This window comes from Paralichthys olivaceus, chromosome 16, assembly GCF_024713975.1.
Source record: "Paralichthys olivaceus isolate ysfri-2021 chromosome 16, ASM2471397v2, whole genome shotgun sequence".
Classification (NCBI taxonomy): domain Eukaryota; kingdom Metazoa; phylum Chordata; class Actinopteri; order Pleuronectiformes; family Paralichthyidae; genus Paralichthys; species Paralichthys olivaceus.
This window is the reverse complement of record NC_091108.1, coordinates 15,119,645-15,138,430: the sequence shown is the minus strand read 5'-3', so window position 1 is coordinate 15,138,430 and position 18,786 is coordinate 15,119,645. Positions and strand designations below refer to the sequence as shown.

General features: G+C 41.2%; 1 protein-coding gene across 3 annotated transcripts; it reads right to left on the bottom strand.

Moving 5' to 3' along the window:
• Positions 1 to 259: 259 nt before the first annotated feature.
• On the bottom strand, positions 260 to 18,447 carry LOC109639190 (polyamine-transporting ATPase 13A3-like). Of its 3 annotated transcripts, XM_020102532.2 has the most exons (34): positions 18,278 to 18,447; positions 16,627 to 16,894; positions 16,049 to 16,118; positions 14,727 to 14,900; positions 14,362 to 14,520; positions 14,132 to 14,202; positions 13,907 to 13,990; positions 13,648 to 13,717; positions 13,145 to 13,279; positions 12,918 to 12,990; positions 12,554 to 12,685; positions 12,006 to 12,173; positions 11,348 to 11,505; positions 11,079 to 11,267; positions 10,336 to 10,397; positions 9,596 to 9,746; positions 9,196 to 9,318; positions 9,051 to 9,068; positions 8,507 to 8,657; positions 8,242 to 8,362; positions 7,616 to 7,740; positions 7,362 to 7,525; positions 6,624 to 6,755; positions 6,372 to 6,451; positions 6,196 to 6,238; positions 5,501 to 5,610; positions 5,154 to 5,250; positions 4,734 to 4,806; positions 4,455 to 4,632; positions 4,144 to 4,325; positions 3,223 to 3,311; positions 3,062 to 3,142; positions 2,753 to 2,848; positions 260 to 1,854 (listed from the first exon to the last, which is right to left on the bottom strand). In XM_020102532.2, exons 3-34 carry the CDS (start codon positions 16,097 to 16,099, stop codon positions 1,672 to 1,674), a joined length of 3,723 nt encoding a protein of 1,240 aa, XP_019958091.2. In that variant the 5' UTR covers positions 16,100 to 16,118; positions 16,627 to 16,894; positions 18,278 to 18,447; the 3' UTR covers positions 260 to 1,671. The 3 variants fall into 3 exon arrangements, with proteins under 3 accessions (XP_019958091.2, XP_019958100.2, XP_019958108.2); XM_020102541.2 differs by lacking the exon at positions 16,627 to 16,894 and having other exon boundaries at positions 18,278 to 18,420; XM_020102549.2 differs by lacking the exon at positions 3,062 to 3,142 and having other exon boundaries at positions 1,405 to 1,854.
• Between the last annotated feature and the right edge of the window lie 339 nt (positions 18,448 to 18,786).

The window sequence follows — 18,786 nt, the reverse complement described above, 5'->3', positions numbered from 1 at the left end:
GCCCTGATCTCCACATGAAATGATACCCCTCTTTCTCCTCCACTCTCGCGCCTTAAAGCGCCCATATGCCAGGCAGCGAGGAGGCTGGGAAAGCCCATAATTGATCAGTAAGTCTTGGCTGAAAAAGTGTGACCAAGGTCAGCCCCCCACGAAGCATGCCAGAGTGGCTTCATATTCAGATTTATTGGGAAATGTAATGAGAGTTCTGCAGAGCAAACACTCTTGATATTTGTTGACAAACTGAAATATTTCTGCGACGTTGGAACAAATGGGAAAATAAGTTTATTACGATTTTCAAAAACACATAATATATTGCTCCTTATTATAGTCATAATCTTGACATTTTGGTGATTAATATTTTGATTTTCACATTTTTTACACTTTAAAACTAGAAAAAATATGTGTACAACAGCTGTAAACAGTAAAAATTTGACATCAAATCCACATGTTAAAATTAACTGTTATAAAATGATCACAGCAGCAAGTGTCTTGAAGATTAATTTTGATTAATTTGTTTGCATTAATCAATTAAATCATTATCTCCTCTGTTCAGCTCCTCAGTCATGTTAAATGTAATTAACTTCATATTCACATGTTGAGTAAAAGAACATTTTATAATGCATCTGAGGGATACTGAAATGGTTTGTTTTGATTCTCATATGTACTGGCACACTGTTGTCTTTCTCTGTCTCTCTCTCTCTCTCTCACACACACACACACACGCATGCACACGCGCACACACACACACTGGCAGTTAAGTATTTAAAAGGGACACAATCATCTGCTTCTCTCTTCCACAGGAAGAATTTCAACTGAAGCATCTCTAAGAAAGAAAACGCAGCAGTGGAATGTTTTCTGTCAGAGAAATCCAACACTACAAGTCTTATTTATAAAACTGCAAACAGATATAAGTCCTCATGTTACTTTGAATCCATGTGACCTCATTGCTTCACAGCTTTTATATTTTAGCAGCAGCTGTTAGTGGAAGACATTTTTTTTTTTGTATCTGATATGATGAATTAATCTGATGTTAAACTAAAAATATCTGATGAAAATGTGCTGGTTCAGATACAGGATCGGATCAGGAAAACTGTTGAATCAATGGAAAGACTCATATGACACTCATATCACACACTCACTATCCAGTGTAGTATTTGCATGTTGTATGCCATTGGAAGTAGAGGACAATATGACATTGAAGGAATGGTACAACATTTTGGTGAAATACCTTACGTAGAGTAAAAAGATCAACTACTGTCATACCTGAACACTCAAAATGCATTCACATAGTATCAGAAGAATCTGAAAAAAACATGACCACGTTGTTCCAACCTTGCTGCAAGAAAGCTGATAAATGCACAGTATTTCTGAAAACACACTGAAGTTTCAGCAGCATGACACGACAGTACGGCTAAAACCCTAGTGCAGCGAGTTTGTCCATGTTGATGTTTTCGATGAGGCACAATGTAAGAGAATATTTTGTATGAGCTGCTCACAGTGTCAGTTAGTTGTTACAGTAGGCCTCTTCTCTATGAAGGCTTGTTTGTTGGCATCCTCTAGGGTCCACATCCAAAGTAAATCTGTCACTCCGTCACATATCTGAGCTCGTTTAAATTGTTTGGGATTTAAGGTTCAGCCTGTGCAGCAGTCTGCCTGTTGGTCACGTTGGCGTCAGAGGGCGGCTGAGATGTGGGACTGAGCATCATTAGCGTAGGTGACAGTGGAGGGTCCGGAGGGCCAGTCAGGGTCGTCCTGCAGCTCCAGGGCCACGTTCATGTAGCGCACCATGGGAGGTTTGTTCCTCCGACAGAACAACCAAGAGAGGAAGGACGAGCCCCAGTGGCTGTTGGCCTCCTGAGAATATGTGCAATAAGAACATTTGATAAAAAAAGTTTGTGAGCGGGTATTTATATGTTGATTCCACTGGATGGATGAGTGAGTCACTTCAGGATTGGATTTTCAGAACATCTAACTCCAAACTTGATTATCTGTTTAAATCATAGACTGAATATAAATATGGACGACATGACAGCTTCCCATAAGTGAAGCCAAAGCATCTCAATTGCCACCTGGTGGCTGGCTACAATATAGTTTATAAATCCCACTTTCTCCATGTTGGTGGATGGGACATGGACAAAATTAAAACGGAAAAAATGTAAATTGTAAATTGAGGTCTTTCTTATCAAACTGATATTTGTTCAAGGGTTTGGCTCTATTCACTGATCACTACTCCACAGACTCCAGACGTGCAAGATAGCAGTGCTTGGATAGTGGGAAGGGGTGGAGACATCCATCTTTATATACAGTCAATAGTTTGAAGTGTAAGAAGACCAAAATCTGGTGATCGGGTCATGTGAAAGTGTGAGGCCCAAATTCAAGAGATTATTACATAAATATTAGGAAAACTATCGTAATATTGATTTTTAGTTGTCAAACATTACAAGTGATTTATGATAAATGTGGATTTCCAAGTTTGTGCAAACGTAGAACAGATCTGTTGTCTTAAAAACAGCAAAACAATGCTCTGTGGAATTAAATATGACCTGTGGATTAATATGCATGTTTATTGATAATCTATAGTCAGTCTTGTGATGGCATATATTATTGACAGATTTTGGTGTGAAACAGACCACCTGCAGAGAATATGCAAGAAAAGCAGCAGGATCAGAGCAAAGAGAGCAGGAAAACGCATCACTCTCCACACAGTGAAACCAGGAAAAACAGAAGGACGTGTAGTGAAAAGCTTCCCGACCTGAGGTGTGGCAGTAGCGGGGGACTCTGAGGGGCGATTTACCCCCTGATTGCCTCTGAAAACAAGCCTCCACAGGATGATGTCAAGGATCAAAATCTAGGGGAAATTTCAGGCGGACTTAAGACTCATCAAACATGACAGGAAGGATTGAAGATTTTGGTTATAGCCACAGAAATGCACAAAGACAGAAATAACTCCAAAAAGATTCATTGATTTCATTCGTTAGGCAGAAATGTACTGATTCACTCAGGGGGAAAAAAAATCAATGCATGCAAATCACAGTTTTCTGTGGTGTCTCTGAAAGTGTACCTCCAGCATGAAAGACACGGCCGCATTCACCACAACAATAACCACCAGTGTAACGCGCCAGTCGTGGGGAACACACACGATCTGAGGGGAGGCAGAGCAGCACGCTGAGAACACAACGTTTTCAACTTCACGCAACACCCAGAAAAAAAACAAGGTTTTACCTCCAGGAAGTTGTCGATAGCAGGGACAGGACACAGCATGATGAAGAGGAGAAACGTGTACAGACCAATGCAGGACAGCATGAACGGCCCTGATGGAATAAACATGCAGAAGTTTAGGCAAACAACATTGTGTTTATAGGAATTTTCAACATTCAGGACCATCATATATGTCAACAAGGCTACTGCCAAAACATGTGTTAAACTTATATTTAAGTATTAAAAATGGATTTAGACAAAGAATTGAGGGATTTAGGAAAATATATTACAATTTAGAAAATTACAGCTGAATGTGTAAGTGTAAATCACATTTATTCTTCAATCTTTGAATAGGTATTATAATTACCTGAACAAATAAGGTTGTGTTTTAGTTTGTTGCAAAAACTACGGAACTTATTCACTTGATGGAAAGATGGAACATGGGTCAAGGAAGAACACATTAAAGCCTAGATCCACAAACATTTTAGATTACAACAGAGTACTTGTATTAAAAATCATGACGATGCGAGAATCAAGTCGTAATATCACGACAATAAAGACGTAATATTAAGAGGAAAAAGTCGGAATCTTTGGGGAAAAAAAGAAAAAATAAGCAGCAAGGAGAAGCTGTGTTTGACTCCTTCTGGACTCAAATCTCATTGTGAAACTACCAAACAGCTTTTTATATTACGCAGATTACAGTCAACCACAACCAAACGTTTCCTCTTTCACAAACTTCCTTAAAGTCCATGTGATTCTTTCTGTGGAATAGTTTCTTACTAAATCTTTTCAAAGTTCTGATATTTATATCAATGTGGTGCTCATGTGAAAAGATTAACTATCACATTGTTTGTGAAACTAAATTATAACCTAAGCAGATTCTCCACATTCCTCATTTTAACACCGACAACAGGCTGATCTTCTCCTCAGCTGAATGAGTCTTACAGTTCTTGTAGCTGGGCTGTCTGAATGGTTTTCCCTTGGAGAAGACGATGGCCACAGACAAGTACTGGAAGGAGGAGATGTAGAAGAGGGTGGTGTTCTCATAGTTCTTGATGTTTTTGTGGTCGTGAGGGCTTGATACGTTCGAGCTGTGAGAGAGACTGGAGCTGGAAACATTACAGGCGCTGCAGGATGAGACAGGACAAAGAGGGAAATGTTCCTCCGTTCAGTTCTTTCTTTTCTTCTGCTGACCAGCTTCCATTGTTTAAAATGTATTATCTAAACCAATTGTTCATTTCAGATGTGTCACTCACTCTGACTGAGGGGTCCATATCTCATACCAACTCTGCTGCCGCACTAAGAGAAAAACGAGGACTTGGAAGAACAGGCAGGTGAGGATCTGGGTCAGAACCGAGCACAGTAGCGGTCCGGAAATCAGACTGGACGGTGGGCGACGCCACACCAGCTCCTTCCACGCAGGGTTCAGACTCACTGAAGACAGAAACAAAACGTTGATGTCATATTTGGAGGCTTTTGTCTGATCCCCAAAGTAAAAACATGGATCCAAAGTATTTCTTGGTGCTTTTCCTCACTTGTAAAGGCGATGATGAGAATGATGGCGATGTCAATGAAGAGGAACTGAAAGTCTCCTAAGTTGCTGAGGATCTATAATATCAGAAATGTTGAAGAGAAGTTAATAATCACACAGCAGAAGATGAATGACAATTTATTTTACTGACACTTATTCCTGAAAAAAATGACATGAAACTCTGTGGTCCCTGGCTTAGTTTGACAATCGAAAGAAGCCCCTCCCCTCCCTGCGCTCTCTCACACACACACACACACACACACACACACACACACACACACACTTTGCACAGCTTACTTCTACTTGCTCCTCACATCTCATGTGGGTTCTATCAGGGTTTGTAATGCAAAGGTGCTAACCACAAAGACTAATAAAACTAATATGTGGAGCAGAGTGTTGGCATGACAAAGAGCATGGTATTTACAGAGTAGAGCAGGGTGACACTGAGGTACTGGATGATGCTGTAGAGAGCCATGAACTTGAAAACACAGAATGACGTGATGAGGGCAGCTCTACCCTCCCTGTGGAAGGGAAGAATATAAGAGACATTCAGGATAAGATAAAAAATATAACAAACAATATTCCATATTTTGCTGCTCAGAAAAGTTTTGAAGGGTCAGTTCACAACAAAATACACCTGAAATGTCAAACCTATGAATTAACTGAGAGTACATGATATAACTGTGAACCCTGGTTTGTAATTGTTTTTGTTTTTTTATTCTTTCAACACTAAACCTAAGTAATAAATGAAATTCAGGAATCTCATCTCACCTGATGAGGTTGGGGACACAGGAGATGTTTGAGGTGGTGGAGGTGAACGGTGAAGCGACAGACGCCTCCAGCTCGGACAGAGAAATCCCACTGTGAGCTCTCTTCAGAGCCTGAGAGAGAGAAAGAGAGATAACACATTATAGTTCTATTGGCTTTAACAGAAATACAGAAAATCTGCTAGATCTGAACTTAGGTACAGTTAATGTCTACTGCTTTTTATTGACCTTATACTCCACAGAGTGACAAAGATCAACACTGTATATATTATTTTAACATATTATATCCATCTATATCCATATGTTTATATTTGTTAATTTCTTATTTTTTAACCTGTTGTCAGGTTTGAGAGGATGCACCTACAGGACCGCTATTTAATTATGGTGAAATGTGCAATCACACTAAAATTAATATTCTATGTCTTTTATTATACGGCACAAAGAAGGGCTGCGGTACTGATACTGTTGTATATTGTGCACTGGTATATTGTTGACACTTCAGTACATATCTACCGATACACTAATACTTCTCTGCTATAACAAAAGACTGCTACTTTGATATTATTTTGCCTTGACACATTAAGACACAGGTATTTGAGTGTAATCGCATCAAATACACGAATGGAAGCATCATTACAATAGCTCCGACTAAACATATAGAAAGTTTATGCATATTTGGATAATCTAATCCACACTTACTCCACAGTCATTTGCACCATCACCACACATCCCAACAGTGTAGCTGGAAGGTAAACAGAGTGGGGGAGAGTTCAACATTTGCCACACATGATGATGACGATGATGATGCCATAATATTAAATGATTAAGCTCATAACAGATGAAAATTTAAGCCACAAAATCAATGGAGGACTCACTCGATGCTCTGCAGGATTTCTACCAGCTGTGTCTTCTGGTCTGGAGCCATTCGGGCAAACACTGTGGCTCCTAGAATGAGCTGCAGCGCCCCCAGGTGGGGAGACAAGGGATCACACCAATATCAAACTGACATGTCACCAGTGAAATAGCACAAATTTAATAACTTCACTCATTCGTTTTTTTAAAGGAAACTCTTTGAAATGATGTACACCTAATACTGATGTGAATGTGCAGATGTGTCATGCTTGTACCTTTTGGACGAGTTGTGGGAAGTGCTCGGTGATAACAGCGAAGGCTTTGCCGCTCACAGCGAAGTGATAGCTTTGTTCCTGCAGAGGCTGTCGCTTGTCAAACGCCTTTTCCTCCAAATTTATCTCCACAGACTATAGAGGAGAGGATGAGTCAGGAGACCAGAGCAGAAAACTGTCAAACTGTACTATCTGCAGGACAAAAAACACTGGAGGGCCTCTGACAAACGTCTTCATAGCCCCCGTCTCATGCTTGTTTCTTACTGACTCACGCAAACTGGGCTTTTGTCTAATATCTAAGTGTATGTATGTAACAGTGCAAAGAGACGTTCACTTCAAGCATTTTTTGGGTGGTTTCTTCTAAAGCTCAAGTGTTTCTTTGCTTTATTTTGTTCAAACACAAAATAAGACTCAGGAACACCGAGAAGGTGTCAGTGAAGGTAAACACACCCGATCAGCATGCAGGAGGCAAGCCATGATGTATAAATTCTGCTGTGGAAGTCATGTGTTTTTGTGTCGTCTACGTGTAACACCGGGTTATCATCCTGAGATATTCAGATTCTTCCAGTTTCACATCTGTTGAGCGTTATAAAAGGCATCAACTCACTCAAGGTGAATTTTCCAGACATTTTCCTGTTTAATTCTCACATGGCTCACTCACATATTTTACAGGATTGGCAGGAAAAGATCAGGAAAATGTGCAGTGTTCAGCACATGTCTGAAAGCAGCTTCAAGTCTTACCTGATTGTCCTTGGCGGTCTGAGCTGGGTTTTCAGTGTAATGCCACATGATAGTGGCTGGATTTAAATCTTTAGGAGGCACAGCATCTGCTATAATGACCTGCTCATGTGCGCGGACCATCCCACAGTCTCGAGCCACCGATATGGCTGTGAGCATGTTGTCACCTTACAAAAACGGGAAAAGGAGACCATAGTGACGTGGATGTTCATGATTTCAGCCACAGATAAGTCAACACATTCACTGAGCTGGGTTACCTGTGACCATCAAGGTGCGGATGTTGGCTTGTCGTAATTCATGTAAAACCCCGGCAGTCTCCTGCTTTATTTTGTTCTGCATGATGATCAAACCAAGGAACTCCATGTTGGTCTCTATCAGGTCCCTGACAATAACAGATCATTTAAACACCATCAGCAATGCACAAGTCATGATAGTCATGAATAAAGTTTTAACTTGCTCCCATCCTGCTAACCTTCCTTATCCACGTCCACTTTAGTTAATGATTTTCTATATCTATCAGACAGACAGCAAACATCCAGGAATGTGTTTCTTTGAAACGAGTCGTCATGTGAGCTTGTAAGTCAGGAAAGAAAACCTTTAACTCCTGTTGCAGCACTTACTGTCGCTGCACTGTCCTATATGTTGAGGCCGCTGTTTTCAATTTCTTTGTCCTCGTGTTTTAGAAAACTCTCTATATAATATATTTACATTATGTCATTTGTTTAGTTATCAGTGGAAATCTATCAAACACCACGATAATCTTCAAACCCACAAAGACGTTTTGTTTAGCAGCATTGCAGAGTTTACGGTGTCATGTTTGAGGAACTTCCCCGTCAATAGCTGCATGTACTGTGGACGGTGTTATCTGTGAATGGAGACGTACCTGCTGAGGCTCTGGACTTTGTGCCAGGAGAGTTTGGACTCCAGCTGCCGGTGTGCCAGGGCAATAACCCTGAAGCCCTGCCTGGTGTAGCTCTCCAGAGTCTCTGTGAAACTCTGTGGGACTGAGGTGAAAGACAGAGCCATGTCAGTCTGTTTCTTTTTTCGAAATGGAACAGGGAGGCTTCAGCTACTGTCAACTGCTTTGTGAATCTAAATCATGGAGACATATCCACCCCGACCTTCACGGTGCAGGTTAAGTGTCAGACCTGTGTGCTGTTTGCAGAGGCTCGCCACAATCTCCGGCGCTCCTTTCAAGTAGGCGTCCATGTGCTTCTCCCCTAACCTCCTGACCACGACGCTCATCCTCTGCAGCGCAGACGAGAAGGGGAACTGACGCACGATACCGATCTCAAAGGACTGAGGAGCATAGAAAAGATATTCAAAACATTTTCATCAAGAAAACTCAGCCCAGTATTAATGATTCATTTGGTTTTCCTGCCTCATTTACAAGCTCACATGACGTTTGTTTCAAAGCAGCACATTCCTGGATGTTGGCTGTCATTCTGATAAATATAGAAAATCATTAACTGAAGTGGATGTGGATAAGGAAGGTTAGCAGGAAGACAGCAAGATAAAGTAAAAACTAAATCTTCATACAAATTATGTCTGTGAGAAAATGTAATCTAATTTAATACTTGTGCTTTTGCAACAGCACTCTCACGTCTGTACACAAATTACGAATGTAAAATAAATATATTTTCTAAAATATAAAACTCTGTGCTATAAGAATTTAAAGAAAGAACAACTTACTGATATTTGAGAAAGCTCCTGGGAAAAAAACATGCGTAAATGAATGAATAATACAATTCTGAGATCAATCAGGAAGTTGAATAGTTCTGAGCAGCAATAAACAAATACACTGATCACAGAATAAACACATGGAGAGCTACTGTACCATGTTTTGAGCTAGTGGATTGTTCTGATTGGCTTCAGGGACGACGTGCTTTGGAGGCCGCACAACTGTGGGCATTATGGGATTGTGGAGAGCTGTCTCTTCCTCTGTGGGCTCCTCCAGGATCTATCAACAAATGAAATCACACCATCATAACTTAATGTCTTGAGATAAACACTCTCATTCCCACTCTCCTCTTGAAATGAAAGAGGCATTTTCAGAGTATCCATGGTGCCAGACTTTAGTGAATTGGTGCCATGGATGACGGCACCATTTTAGTGAACTTGCTCTGCCAAGGCAGTGAACGTGGCGCTGCATAATTCATGTACACACTGGTATCCATGCTGGTTGCGGGGCCTGTGACTAAGCATGCTGGGAGTCAGCGCTGATAACTGTTATTTACCCAGCCTGTGGCGCTGAACATCTTGAGGTCCAGAGGGTCTCCGGAGAGTTCGCCCTCTATCTTGGTCAGTGAGTGGCAGGAGGCCATGCACGCCACGAACGCTGAGCTCACCAGACTCTGTTCAGCTGCTTTGGACTCTGGAGGAGAGAAGCTGCAACAGAGAGGGAGGATCTAACTCAGCAGTTTGACTGTTTGTGACGATGACAGGAGACGATTCCAAACAAATATAACCCTGTATAACCGAGGTTACCTAATGACAGCTTATGAAAACATGCTAAAATATCCTTTTCCTGGTGTGGGACCACTTTAACACAGTGACTGCAATTTGCTGTATTCATATTATTTTTATCGTACTTTCTATCTATATCAGTCACTTCATTGCTATTGTCTATAACACAGCTGCAAATTTGCCTAAACACTAAGGGATTTTTACACTTTTACAAATGCAAGGTTGAAATCTCTGACATATGGGAAAGATATCTCAAAATAAACATTATCAGGTTACACTCGAGCCAACCTTAGCTTCTGAGGAATGAAAAAGAGAAGGAAAAGCCTCTACTTTGGCATTAAAACTGCCAGAGTACTTAGGAAAAATACATTTCCACAGTTCTGCAACATCTGCTCCAGCTTCTGTTATCGTATCTCTCCAGATGTTTGATTCTTCTCAGTTTTACATTTATCTTGATGCAGATGTGTTTGCATAAGACAACAAACACAACAGTGAAAAGGGCCACTCTTACCTGCCACCTTCAGCTCTCTGGATACCCCACAGGTCCAAACCATCCTCAGTCAAAGTACCAGTCTGAAGGAGAAAATCACAAATCACACTTTGATTAAGGGCAAATTATCCAGCTCTAATATATAATATAAGCTTTCTTCATCTCAGTTAAATGCCAATTAATTATTTGGTCTAGAAAGTGTATGAAAATAAAAATGTGCATCAAAACTCTCAAGAGTCGAAGTAAAGATTTTCAAATGGCTTTTTTATGTGACAAAATAAAAATGTCCAGTTAATCATCATAGAAGAAACCAGGAAATATTCACATTTGAGAGACTTAAACCATTTCTTTTTTGTATTTCGCTCAAAATATAATAAAAATAATCAAATGGTTATAAAAATACTTTCTACTTTTCCATTATAGACTCATTGATTAATCTTCTAAATGTAATCGATACTATAGCGTCAACATCTTCTAAATGTGTGGTGCTTGACGTTGTGGCCTTATAGAGCTGCAGCCTCGAGACAACATTTCACAGCATGGTTTCGACAAACAAAACCATTAAGTCAGTGTCAAACGAGAACTTGTGCTTGAACTGGAAGTGGGTGTGAACGCTTCATTACTAAATTTCATGCATTCTGAGTCAAGTCAAGTTTGCAGACATGATCCTGAGACACATGACGAGTGCAGATCTTGAAAATAAACATTTCCTGGATTCTTAACAAGAAACCAAAAAAAAAAAAGACAACTACGGCGTAAACTACCTTGTCAAAGCAAACCAGGTTAAGTTGACCGCACATGTTGATCCTCTGGGGGCTGATGCAAAAGATTCCGACCCGCTTCAGACGCCGCTGTGCGTACACGATACCGGCCGTCATCGCTGCTGGCAGGGCCGGGGGCACCGTGATGGTGATGATGTCCAGAGATTCAATGATGATGGTTTTAGCAGGAACCTGGATCGAGAAACAACCGTCACCAACCGACCTGCGGCAACATTTAAACAATCAGATGTCGTCTGTAGGAGCAGTTTTACCTGGTTCATTACACTGAGGACGATGGTGTAGATGAAGCCGATCCCTGCCACCCCCACCAGACACAGCAGGAACAGGTAGGCGTCTCGGTACAGCTTGAAGTCTGTGGGTTTGGGGTAGAGGATGGAGCGCACCAGCTGGCCTTTCTCCGTGCTGAAGCCTGTGGAGACACATTGGCTGAATATGTGGATGATCAGTCTGTTAATATCAAATCTATTCACCAGGGAAGTTGTATTTGTGTCTCTTTGTTTGTTATTTTTTCACAATTTCGCAAAAACTACTGAACTGATTTCCATGAAATTTTGTGCAGGGGTGGGAAATGACTCAAGAACCTATTACATTCTGGTATGGATCTGGATCAGGGGGCAGAGGCAGGATTTTTTTCTTTAACATTGAGATATAAGGTGTTCAACTTTTTTGGTGATTTCTCAGAGAATAATTTGTGGATCTTAATTTTTTTTAAATCAGGCATGTTAATGGGACTGATACTTTTTGAAGCTGCTGTATTGTAACAAATAGAGTAAGAAGCCTTTAACTTCCACAACTGTGTATCTGAGAAACAGAATGTGTTTTTAATTCAAGGGGACTGTGGGGCCTTGGTGGAGGTACGTGCTATACTGAGTGGCATTCTACTTCCTGTTGTGTTTCCCGCCATCTCACCTGTTCTGACCACAACAGCCGTCACCAGTTCACCAGTGTAGAAGCGGGTCTGGATGACGTGGGTGCCGCAGAACAAGGTGTGTCTCTTGTGCTCCTCCATGTTGTAGCTCATAGCTGAATCCTCACCTGAACTGGGAAGACTGGTCTTGGTAACTGGGACACTCTCTCCTACAGACAACATACATCCAAGGAAACCCACTTATATTAATCATGTCTATGGTGTTGTTTTCAGTGTCCACAAGTGTAAACACAACACAGTGCACAATGAAAGCATGTCATTAAATAAAAATACATTCGTCTTTTCATGTTAATCTTAAAATGACCCCCAATCAAAACTCTTTTGTTCGAGTTAGTGTTGACAGTGAAGCCTTTATCACCTCTGCCATGGAGATTATGTTTTTGCTGCTGTCCAATGGTTTGTTTATTTGCAGGATTATGCAAAAAAACAGGCAGTAGATTTTTCCTTTTGTGGAACAAATAAAGAATGATCTTATCTTATCTTAAGAGCATTTATGAATTAGGACATAGCAGCCGTATGGAAATACAACCTGTCAGCATGCTCTCATTTACAATACAGGTTCCATGGATGAGAACGGCGTCGCAGGGCATGATCATCCCGTTTGCTGGAATAATGATGACATCACCAGGAACGAGCTCTGTCGACATGGCTTCTGCAATATCTGGGTAAACAATCAGAGTCAGAGTGGTGAAAATGATGTGATGCACTCTGTACACGAGGAAAATAACTAATGCGATTCATGTATTACTAAATGATTATAAAAAAGGTACTGGGGACTGCTTAGTAATATGATTAAACTGCTTTACACCATCAGCTCATTTTAGAAGGTCAATCATTAACAATTACACAACCTCATATACAGCTCTATGTAACATTCAGAAAGAAGCGTTTACCTTTATTTCCTTTACAGACTGACACACGCACCACACTGTGAGCTGCCACCATGTCATGCAGCATCACATATTGCTGAAATGAGAGACACACTGATTCAACAGATGAGAAACACACAGACACGCAACTGGTCGAGAATACAGACTCTTGAGAGGGATTTGACTGAAACTGCCATTTCTCTCTGATTGTCAGCTCACAACACAATTTCCCACAATCAGGCACAACTCACCTTTTTAATGGTATACAGCGAGGTAGCAATTGAGATGACCGACATGAAAACGATGGCCGTGGCGTAATAGTAATAATCCTCTGCACTCCACAGGATCACACTGAAGAGCTGGAAGATGTAGAACGGATTCAAGACCTGATGTAGGAAGAGAAACACATACGTAAAAAAAAAGAGAACCTATCATATTATTAATAGTTGGACTTGATAAGACAAGATCAGAAACAAAATACACAAATTCTCTTTTATTCAATTAGTCCTCATAAATGAGTTCATTATTTTTGGTACAATGCTCTTGACCATTATTCATTGTTTTGTGTTATTATTATTCTTACTATCATTAGTAGTAGTTGAAGTTGTTGTCAGGTATTTTTGTTTGATTTAAATGTTTTGTTTATAATGAGGAGCTCTGTTAGCTTTGACGTGTTTCAGGATTCACAGCTGAAAACTGTCTTTTTTCCTGGCGTGTCAAATGTCATTAAATGAAACCTGAATTCAGAACTCACCTCCTTAATGAGGAGCTTGAACAGAGAGGGCACTCGCACTGCGATCTCATTCTCCCCGAAAAACAACCTCCTGTTAAAAAAGAGTCAGAGCAAAAAGGAACAAGCTCAGTATGGGTTTGGCACTCGTCATTTAACACAAGGTTGTATAACATGACATTTTCCCCACAGTTACTTTAAGGCAATAAGTATATAAATGTACCATAAAGCACAAAATAAGGAAAACATGGTGTATGTATGTGTGTGTGTGTGTGTGTTGAACCTGTAGTCCTGCAGGGCTGTACAGAGTCCAGAGCTGTGTTCAGAGTGGATTTCTGCACAGCTCACCTTCACATCTTCCAAGCCTCTAGAAAAGTCACACACACATTCATGTCACTGATTGTGATTTATGATGGAGGTTCATTTTCTGGTAACATTAAAAGAAACAAAGGTTATATTAAATGTTGGTGTTTCAGACAGTGGAAGCAGAAAACGACAGGAGTCTTACTTATACGACTCAAAATTCTGCGTCTCATCATCCCAGTAGTATTTAGTGCTGTGGTGGGTGAAGAAGTGGATCTGAAGAGGATAAAGAGGAGGTCAGATATCGACTGTTTAACAACTTTACACATCAGAACTCCAATCACAGATCTAGACTTAGAACTTCTCATGTCTGTAATCTATATTAAGCAGATGCATGTAATGTGTAGGAGTGGCAGACAGTTTCCACTGAAATACCTGAGCAGACCGCCCTTGAGCAAATTTCCCACAATGCTCCTCGCTGTGGTCCCCGTTCGGCAGCTGAGCCATCGCGGACAAATCCAAGATGTCGAAGGGTTTCTTCCACGGAGCTAGCATCACGTGTGCTTTGGCTCGAAACCACTGCCTGAACTCATCCTGTGGTAACAATACAAAGCATGACTCTCTTCCTCGGCTGTGAGGCTGCACACTACTATTCATCATGAGTGGTGTTCACAGCGTGTGTGCCAACCCAGTGTCATTAAATCTGATTAAAATGTGTTTTAACAGCAACTGTCCGTATGTGTCCATGCATGCTCGACATATAAGAAGTAAGAGTGAGAAAAAAGAAAGAAAGCAAGTACTGTGGTCCTGAGCAGCAGCGTGTGTGCTTCCCTCAGCGAGGTGTGTGTGCAGGTGCTCTTGACGCCCCATTCAGGCAGCCAATAGAGCAGCAGCAGGAGGAGACCGCCGGAGCAGACAACACCCACACCCACCAGGATGGTCTTCCACAGACAGGGCCGGTACCCCCACACCTCCTGCACAGGGAAGCACTGATGTAAATAGACTGAGGGCTGGGACATACAGACTGCTGAGCTGTTTGCTGGAGGAGGCAGAGACAGTTGGTAATACACAGTAAATAAACTGGATGTGACGCTGACAATGTTTCTGCCTCAGTAGATTTTAGAGAACAGGAGTTAATGGTGCATTTGATAGGGACTATTTTCAGCTGTGGATTAACACAGATATGATGAGTTTTACAGCAGCAGGGTGGCCCACACTAATTTTTAAAGCTTAATGATCCTTCCACCCATCCATCCATGCATGCTATCTGTACCGCTTATCCTTTTGAGATTTGCGGGGGGAGCTGACGCCAATCCCAGCTGACATTGGGCGAGAGGCAGGGTACACCCTGGACAGGTCGCCAGCGTAACACAAGGCCAACACACAGACACAAACAATCATTCACACTCACATTCACACAGACACAGAGAGAACATGCACACTCCACTCTGAAAGAAGAACCAAACGCTCTATGATGTGTTTTGAATCGTTGGACGACAATAGAGCTCTGTGGTAGATGTGGGTAGACAGACAATATCCGTCTGTTGAATCAACTGGCAGACGGTTCGTTGTGGTGCTGGCAGGCGGATTTTATTCCCTTCCAACACAACACAACACAACCATAATTGGGTTTTTTTTTGTCTTTCAGTGAAGTAACTCTGTGTAACTTCATTTTCACCAGACAGATTAAACTTAGCATCATAATGAATAATCATATTTCCTAAAATGTCAAACTCTATCCCCCGGGAATATAAAACAATCTGTGGTCCATGTTACCACCCGTGAAATTTCTAAATTCTCCAAATGATTGTGGGTAATTTCAGTATGTGTGAATAGAAAGATTTGGAATAAAATTGAATGCGACATTCTCTAATTCCACTCTGACACATGTAGACACGACTTAAGTCTTTAAAAAGCAACGCACTGTACTACACAAGTCCTAATCATCCCAATCATGTGATCACAAAAAACTAAAACCTATCAGCACACTGTTACTACACAAGCTAGGAATTTGAAGATTATTTAAGGAGAAAAAACAAAACACAGAGACGATACATTTCTCAACACAAAATCTAAATTGGTTAAGTGAAACTGCAGCTTCAAGATGGGAAGTGATATTTACCATCTCATCCTCCAGACCCTTGTTTATGATCTTCACCTCTCTCGTCTTCATTCTGTCACAAGAGCAACGACTGCAAAAGAAAGTCAAGGACAAAACCTTTTAGTCACTTTGTTTCCAAATGATGTTTCAGACGTCATTGACTCTGGTCAGAAAAGACAATGTTTCAAAGCTTTTAAAGCAAATGAACACCCTGACAGGAAAAGAGGTGAATGGTTTGTTAACTTTTCACAGCGCGTCTGGGACATACAACTCTCAAAGATTATTTATACAGCACATTTAAAACAACCACAGTTGACCAACGTACTGAACAGGCTTAAAATGTGTCAGTAGAAAAATATAAAAATACATGTAATCAAAACTGAGTGAACGGAAAATACAAAAAGCAATCAAATGTTAAACATCGTTACTATAAGAGAATTCAAACGTTGCACAGTAGCAGATTAAATGAAAACTCAGCTGGAATGGAAAGCCAGTGAGAGGAAGTGGGTGTTTAGCAATGATTTAAATGTTTCTAGTTCTGACATGAAAAGATAAACTGTTCCAGAGATTAGGAGCAGCCACTTCAAAGGCCCAGTCACCTCTATTGATGAGCCTATAGATCTCAGGACATCCAGACGCATCAGGTGGTTGGCTCTACCTCAGTGCTCTGGATGGAGTATGAAGGTGCAACAGTTCAGCTAAATAAAGTGGTGTCACTGCCAGACGATTTAAAATCTTAAAATCAATCCGGAATTTGACAGGAAGCCAGCGGAGAGAGACCAGTACTGGTGTTTCTTTGTCCAGTTAGAAGACGAGCTGCTGCACTTTGTACAAACTGGAGACGACGAAGAGGAAACAGTTCTCCACCTGCAGACAGGGAGTAACAACAATCTAACTGAGGGGTAATAAAAGCATGAAGGACTCCCTGTAACAACCTGAACAAACTGCAACAGCTTCCTTTTTTTTTTTTACATTTCAACACAACGGACCTGCAGCATTTCAACAATCTGAACTTCATTCCACACTAACCTGTCACTCTGCAGATACATTGAGGATACATTGTTGTGGTGTTAAGCAAAGATACATGGAAACCTTTGCACTATGCACACATGTTCAATAACAGTCACACCTACAGTAATGTTTGACTAATGTTTGTCTCTCTGACCAGTCCACCCACACACTGCTCGATCACGGTTTGGTACAAACATAAGACAATGACATACAGGATCACATGATAACAAATCACATTTAATAAAACAAATTTAAAAGTATATTGAGGCTCTGTGACCTGATTGGAGCATTAAACAACTCATGTCATCATGAAAACCATCTCTAACATGAACCCTGGTGGTGGCATCATCAACCTGTGTGAATCCCCCCCAGGTCCCTGGGGGCCACGGCAGAACTTAAAGAGAAACCTGGTTCGATACCCCAATCAAAACGTGAGAGCTGATTTACTTTCCAGCAGAGCAGACACACAGAACATAAAGCCACAGTTTCACAGCAACAGATAACAAAAGTCCAATTTATATTGATATATTTTTATACATTATACAGCACATTGAAGAGGTATAACAACTTTAACTTTAACTGATGGAGCTCAGATTTGTTGTCATTCTCAGCTCACAGATAAGAGTTTAAAACCAGAACCTTCAGTCAGGAGCAACATTTAATCAAGACATGATTATGTGACTTGTAATGTGATAGTTAACAATACGAACGATTTTGTATCTTGATATCATTTTCGCCCACATCGCCCAGCTCTGTCATGCATGAATAAAACTGCAGAGTCCAGATGTGCAAAGCTGATGCAAACTTTCTCACAGTGATCCAAGGGTGTAACTAAGGCGCCTCCACTGAAAATCCACTCTGCCATCAGTGACTTGTGTTTATTGTAATAAATCCAGATTAAGATAAAAAAGGGGTATCAACAAATTCCAGGTATACAAACATAAGTATATATAACAGCGGATTCTTTCTATAGACTCTGAACAACCCACTTCGCTGCTGATCGAGTTGTAACGTGCTTTAAATGAGAAGATCAGTTTCTAGTGTTTCAGCACGAACTCCTGTGCAAACACAGTGAGTGTGAACTTCCAGCTCAAGTTTGTCACTTTTCCCAACGTGATTCAAACTCGGATCACAGTTTAACACGTTGCTGTTGCAGAGATGGAGCGTGTCCACTTCACATCACAAGCGTCACAAACACCGCGCAAATGAGCCCAAATCTTCGCTTATAAATCAACCTACCGACGCTTCTCCTCTCCTCGGTCAGTCAGTGACACGGTGCATGGTCAGCCCGTTGTGTTAAAGTTTGTGAGGACGTCTTCAGCTGACGTGTGTGGAGAAACGTGCCTACACTGCACACTGCGGACCCTACACGCTGCGCTCGGACCGTCCCAAACCGGTCCGCTGTGAAGGAAGTGGGAAAACAGGATGTGAGGTCATTAGAGGACACACAAACACGCACGCACACACACGCACACACACACACGCAAAGAGCGTCTGGGCTCAATCTGAGCACTTAGCAACAAAGTGGGGACCCTGCTGCGACATGTGCAGAGCTGCAGGATCCAACTGTGCAATGTGGAGGAATCCGTCTACCTCTCACTTCTGTCCAAGTAATAGTTCAGTGTTGGGTTATTACAGAATGAGCGACCCTGTTTTAACTGTGGGTCTGGTGTTATTCCAGGTGAATGACAACAGAGTCCTGCAGTCACCCTCTTTATCACACTATAGTTTCAATAAAAACACGGACA